This window comes from Amaranthus tricolor, chromosome 12 (assembly GCF_026212465.1).
Source record: "Amaranthus tricolor cultivar Red isolate AtriRed21 chromosome 12, ASM2621246v1, whole genome shotgun sequence".
Lineage (NCBI taxonomy): Eukaryota > Viridiplantae > Streptophyta > Magnoliopsida > Caryophyllales > Amaranthaceae > Amaranthus > Amaranthus tricolor.
Genome location: NC_080058.1, coordinates 22,026,896 through 22,034,031, shown reverse-complemented (window position 1 = coordinate 22,034,031; position 7,136 = coordinate 22,026,896). Strand labels below are relative to the sequence as shown.

The 7,136-nt window shown below is 33.9% G+C and overlaps 1 protein-coding gene across 1 annotated transcript; it reads left to right on the top strand.

Annotated features, from left to right (window-relative positions):
- Window positions 1–806: 806 nt before the first annotated feature.
- Window positions 807–6,266, top strand: LOC130828700 (protein MAINTENANCE OF MERISTEMS-like). Its single transcript, XM_057694662.1, has 5 exons — window positions 807–1,010; window positions 4,447–5,523; window positions 5,602–5,778; window positions 5,915–6,004; window positions 6,105–6,266. Exons 1-5 carry the CDS (start codon window positions 807–809, stop codon window positions 6,264–6,266), a joined length of 1,710 nt encoding a protein of 569 aa, XP_057550645.1.
- Window positions 6,267–7,136: the final 870 nt, after the last annotated feature.

Sequence of the window (7,136 nt, the reverse complement as noted above, 5' to 3'; positions counted from 1 at the left end):
GATCCTGATGCCCCAGTTGAAAGTTTTTTTGCAGAAGTTGTTAATGGTCGTAATCATGCCTTTGCACTCTTTTGCGTGCGCTTGGATCCATCCAATTCTATATATCACCTCGTATGTGTTTTGAATAATTCTTAAAACACTTGTCTTGTCTACAATTAATTTGTTTATTGTTGTGGCACAATGTATTACAGTCCATTTGACATTTTCTCGTTTTTTTTTCCAAAGAAATTTGAAGTTCATGGTTGCGCCTATTGTGAGAGAAGCAGCGGGGTCTATCATCCACGATGTCCGGGGTACATAACTGGCCGAGAATGTGTATGCATGATAAGTAAAAGCTGATGAGACGATGAAGACTAAATTGTATGTATAATGTATGCGTGTCTACTTTGAAGTTTGAAGGCTTAATGGAGTTACCTTAGTATATATGAAAATTATAGGCTTATATCTATCGACCTTGTTACTCAATATGGGGGATTATGTGCGCTTTGATTGTATGTATTCTATTATTATTATATTATTATTATTATTATCATTATTATTATTATTATTTATCTTAGCGCTGGATTTGTGCTATGGTTACATGGTTAGGGCTTTATGAATAGATGAAGAAGAAAAATTATCTTTTATATGTTAAGAAGTTAAATCTGAAAAATTAAATATTTTGACACTAAAAAATTATATCAATTTTTTAAAACTTTATGTTCAAATTCTGGGTAGGGGAGGGGGTGAAGGAGGGTTTTGGGTAGCTGTGGAAGGATGTGAGCTAGTAAGTAGGGCTACCAATGACACTGGTTCATCTGGTTAGTATGGAAAGGAGAGGATGGGCCGGTGTTGCATTTGACACAGGTAAGGATATAATGATCACACGACAAGGAGAACGATGGGAAATAGTAGCTATATCATCCGTTGGTGGATGGTGGTGGTCGGAAGGGGTTGTGAGGACGGACAAATCATACCCGTATTCATTAAGAGAGAAGGAAAAGAGGAATACACGTTTTTACATGTCGGAAGTATAGTTTGCCATTTTCTTACTATCAAGCCTTTTATTATCATGTTACTATTTTCAGACAAATGCAATATTACAATAATGCATACAATAGTAACAAAATTATAACAATTAATTTATATATAAATAACTATTTATTATAAGATTTAAATGGGTCTTTAGGATTAATTTATAGAATAACTTTTAAATAACGTTATTAATATCTTAATAATTAATTTCATATATAAATGTCTATTTATTTAAATCATAAAATAATTAGTTTCATCATAAATAAATATTAAAAATTATCTTAGAAATGATATTTGGTTTATTATAGGTCCTAGCCATTTATCCAAATTTTAGGAACTACATTTTTTTTATTTAATTAATTTCTTAATAGCTTAGTTTAGATTAAATACATGAATAATTATATTTTTATTAAGATTAAAATTTAAAATATGTTTTACAAATTTATGTATTATTAAATAAATTATTGTAATTTTCTTTTATTCACCAAAGTAAAATAAATTTAATCATTTTTTTCACTTTTCTTTCTTTTCGCCTATTAAAACAATTTAGATTGTTAATTTATTTCTTTAAAATTTTTTAAATGAAAAATAAATGTGCACTAACAGTAAAAAAAATATTTTTCCAGAACTATATATTTTTAACCCAAATTATGAATTTTCTCATTTTTATGCGTTTTTAGGCAAAATTTAATAATAATATTTATACTCAACTATAATTCACGAAATTGATACACAACTTATATAATATATATAAATTAATACCAAAAATTTTCGTACAAAAATATACTGATTTACTATTTTAATTAAAATTATTTTATATTATACGATTTTGGGGAATTACAACGAATAAATCATATAAATTAATTTACAATGAATTAAATCACCAAAATTTACAAAAAATTCAATTTATATAAAATAAACACATATAAAATTTAGGGGCATAATTTCATGTAATTAAATAATATATAAGAATTTATACCTTAATAATTTCACTTTTAATGGTTTTCTTATTTGTAGAATTTCTAGGCACAAAATTAGCTTCCTTCCCTTGAATTTCTTAAATTAATACTAAATATTATTATTAGGGAATTATTTGAGGATTTTTAGGAAATTTTCTAGGACTTTTAGAGATTTTTAAGGAATTAGTTTTTATTTGTAAATGAATTAACATTAATTTTCTGATTTTCGTTTTTTTTTTCCTACTTCTACGTAGCAGCTGAAGATATAAGCTTGTAAAATATATTTATTTTCATCTTCATGTGTAAGTAATTAGGAGATAAGGCAAATAATTAAGAAATGAAAAAAAACTAATATCATGACACCTAAACTATTCAGCCACCTCACATTACTTTCTAGAACCGTTATTTATTTATTTATTTATTTATTTTTAACTCATAAAATAGTGTAGGAATATATTAGATTTTTTTAGTATAGTTAATTTAGCTAGGTTTAGTATTTAAAGTACAATATTATTATTATTTCGAGAGAGAAAAAAATAAAATTACCAAATATAATTAAATTAAAATAAAACTTATAATTTACGCCTAAAATTTTATTCTAAAAGAAAGAAAATATTAAATTAAAAAATTGAGAAATTAGGAACAAGTGGAATAAAATTCAGAATGAAAACGAAATTAGAAATAATAAAATGAAATGATGATTGAATTTGTCAAAATGTTTAAGATTAAGAAAAAAGGTTTTTTACAATTACATCTCTCTCTCTTTCGATTTAACATCATTTGTTTCAACACCTGTTATAATTACTAATTTACCAAATACAAACTTATTTTGGAGGAGATGCAAACACTTTTTTTTGTTTACCGTGAAAGAAGCTAAAGAAGGTCCAAATAATAAGTCGAAAACAATAACACATGTTGTGGAGTGCTTGACCCTGATTTACAGAAGGAAAAATTGCTGTGAATATTTAACCTATTTTCTATTATCTGTCAATAATCTCACCTTTTGAATTTTTTTTAGGAAAAATTATAAAAAACTACTTAATTTATAGCACATTTAGAAAAAAAAAAAACTACCTAATCTAATTTTTTTTTTTTTTTTTTTTTTTTGCAAAAAACTACCTTATATGCTATTTTTGTTTTCAAAAGACTACCACTGGACAGAAACCGTCAAGTGGACATTGACTTTGCATGTGAGAGGCATATTACATTTCCCAATCCTTATAATTCGCCACCCTTTTCATTTTTTCGCCACCCCCCTAGTAAATTACCATATTGCCCTTGGTTTTTGAAAAAATTACAATTATGCCATTAAAGCTAAAATTTTCTATATAAACCACAATCACACTAAAAATACTCTCACTACAACTAAAAACCAACATACAAAAGCAAAATTTGGCAGCAAAAATTAAGTTCAATCCGAAATTTATCAATCGAGGTAAGTTATTTGTAATTAAATTTAATCACGAAAAAAAAAAAAAAAAAATTATAGGAGTCGCCCAGATCTGGGCGACTGGACCCCGGTTCAGTCGCCTAATTTTAGGCGACTGAACCAGGGTCGAGCCGCCCAGATCTACTCCTATAATTTTTTTTTTTTTATTTTTATTTATTATTAAATAAATGTTTATGTTTTGTATATATAAAAATTTTTGTTTTTTAATTTTTTCCTTATATTTAGGAAAAATATATTTAAAGTTTGAAATTTAAAAAAAAAGCCTGATTTTTATTAATAAATTAAGTTATTTGTAATTAAATTTAATCACGAAAAAAAAAAATTAAAGGAGTCGCCCAGATCTGGGCGACTCCTATAATTTTTTTTTTTTTTTTTTTTTCCGTATGTATTTTATTAAATTTATTATTATTAATTTAATTATTATTATTATTGTATTGTTATTTTTGTTAATATTAAATATATGTTAATGTTATTATTATTAATATTATTATTATTATTGTGATTGTTAATTTTGTATTATTAAATATATGTTAATGTTGTTATTATTAATTTTATTATTATTATTGTTATTGTTATTTTTATTTATTATTAAATATATGTTTATGTTTTGTATATATTTTTTTTTAATTAAATGTTAATAATTTTTTGTTTTTTTTTTGTTATTTTTTTCCATATTTTATTTATGATTATTATGTATTTAGAAATATTATTATTTATAATATTGAATGAAACCGTAAAAAATTGTAGAAAATGGCTGGTAATCAAGGAAAAGGAAAGGGTTTCTTTAGGCAATTCTTGAGAGGTAATAGTTCTAGGCCTACCTTACTCAGAGGGGACCCGCATGAGAGAGGGGTCACGGGTTCTGCTAGGAGGGCTAGGCAGGAAGAGGCGGCCAGACACAGAGAAGCCCAAAGGTCGAGTACGTTGAACCAAGTGCGTACTCATTTTGATGACCAGGCTGATAGCCTCCAGAGTAGTTGGGGGGTTTATAGTGATGATGATAATGATGCTGATGATGTTCAGTTCCAAGGTCCTGAGCCTGCCCCATTGGAGTGGACTATAGTTCGTGGCCCCGAAGGCAGATTTGCCCGTGGCGGCCCTAGTTCTTCCGCCGCATCTGAGCGTGCAGGAGGAAGTTTTGTCGATAATGAGCCGCCACGGGGCAGGCCCTCACAGTCCACTAACACAGACTGGTTAGTGACATCACCCCAGCCCGGGGGGCCGACAGATACGCGACTGATCCCTAGCTATGGCGGGCACATAGCTAAACTTATTTATGACGGCTCCGAGCGTACGCCTCCGATTCTGGAGTGCCGTATTAGGAAGAGACCGGTGGAGTCCATCATCGGATTGAGGGATTTGTCCGTTGAGCTAGTCGATTTTCTACCTTCCACTTCCCTCGGTCGACTACCGGTCATTATGCACCAGCACATCGACTTTGCTTTGATATCGGCGTTCGTCGAGAGGTGGCAGCCGGATACGAACACCTTTCACATGCCCTGGGGAGAGATGACGATTATGTTGCACGACGTGCAACGCATATTGGGCATTTCTATTGATGGTTCTCTGCCGGCTGAGCCTTCGGAGGCGGAGTGGGAGGTTGGTATCACCAATCTGGTCGGCGAGCCTCTGTCTGAGCTTCGACGTAAAGGTTCATTCACCAGCGGATGCATAAGCGTTGCTGAACTGATGCGGCTGTGTCATAGGTCGCATGCCTTGGATACCCAGACCACAGCGTACTACATGGCTGTCATTGGCTCTACCTTGTTGGCGGATAAGACCAGGACTGGCATGCGACCTCACCCGATAGTTGTCGTCAACGACGATGAACAGGACGTGGCTTGGGGTGCGGTGACTTTGGCGTTCTTGTACAGGCAGCTCGGAATGGCATCTAGGGCTGGTTGCAAGACCATTGCTGGATGCCTCACATTGCTCCAGACATGGATCTATGAGTACTTCCCCGCTTTCCGCCCTCATCCTCGCCGAGATGATGTGCCAAACACGACTAGGGCGGAGATGTGGACGCCGAAGAAAGTAGGTCGTGAGCTGGACAGGTTGATATCATTCCGCAAGGTTCTGGACTCAATGACAGAGACTCAGGTATTTTACATTACATTTTGTCATGCATGTTGTTTTTTATCTGTAGGAAATATGTTTTTTAACTTGGCCTGTAAGCAGGTTGAATGGACTCCCTACAATTGTGGAGCTGCTGCGTTGCTGAATGAGCACCCACGCACCACAGTCATCGGGGGTATCACCTGCTTTGATGTTGTGGAGGTGTATTTGCCGGAGCGGGCATTGCGACAGATTGGGTTCGTGCAGTGTATTCCTCCAGCTCCTATGAGACCAGCCAAGGCTCTTCGACCGGCACACGGAACCTACTCCGTGACCTTTCCTTCTTCTGCTGCTGCATTTGTGGAGGCGTGGAGTAGGTTCCCCTACAGTGGCCGCCTTGTTGAGCAGGGACTTCGACGGGCTACTGTTCCTTCAGAGACTGAACCTAATTACGTTGAATGGTTCAGAGTTTGCTCGCACCCGTACATATCCCGAGACGAATTGCTGGCTTCCGGTCCTGGTCCTGGTCAGAGCAGATGTGATTAAGTGAGTTTTATTATAAATTTTTTTTCAAGTTTCTTTTATTTAATGATTTAATAACGCACATTGTACTGTTGTGTTTTCAGTTCGCGAAAGAATGGGCCAGTCGATTCTCTCCAGTGGCAAGACTACCTACGCGGCTTGCGGATTTGAACTCCCGTCAACGACATGCGTTAGAAATATACCTTAATGATTGTAGAGAATTATATGATCAATGGCAAACTGATCAAGGGCAAGGCCCTGAATAGTCTGTACTGAAACTATTTTACATTATTTATTGCATTTAATTTCGTCAATGATTGCATTTAATTTACATAAATATACACACTAACCCACATCACACAAATACATGTATATTTGTCTACCAGCATTATAAATTCCTCCTATTAATCAAAGAAATAAATAAATTGTTAACAGCACACACTGTAGTATAATTATGGATTATATACAACTTTTAATGAATGTCGTGTATAAATTCTATGGAGTATCTAAATTTACAGCATCGTAAGCGGTGTTATTTGTTGGTGGGGGTGCCCCGCGTAGATTATTCCACAGCATAATCCTCGTAGTGAAATTTGTGTCAAGATCTTTCGCGAAATTGTAAGCTGCTTGTTTCCAACGTGGGTGGATCGGCGGCAGAGGGGATGAATCGTCGTTCATAAAAAGTTGAACAAAATGATTTCGATTAACCCAAAGTATATGTATTAGTTTATTTACACTTCTCGCGGCCTGTGATTTTCTTAAAGGAAGAATCAAACAGTTGTTTAATGAATCACCGTTAGCAGAACCATAAAAAGCAATGGCAATGTTAAGAAACGTTGCTGCAGAGTAGAAAGCCATCGGTGCATCGAACCAGTGCATGAAAGGAGCAGGTCCATCGGTGTGTGAACCTACTCTGAATATTGACTCGTCTAGTGACTCATGAGATAGATACAAAGTTAGGTATTGCGCTCTATTCATTTGCATTTCCATACTCATAGCACGTCTTAAAATAGGCCATGCTTCCTCGCCTCCCAGCTCTGTGACGCCAATTGCTCTAAATCCACAGTTACCATCACCTAACACATCAATCCAGTCGAACAAATAAGGAGGAAGCATGAATGGGATGTAATCAGGCC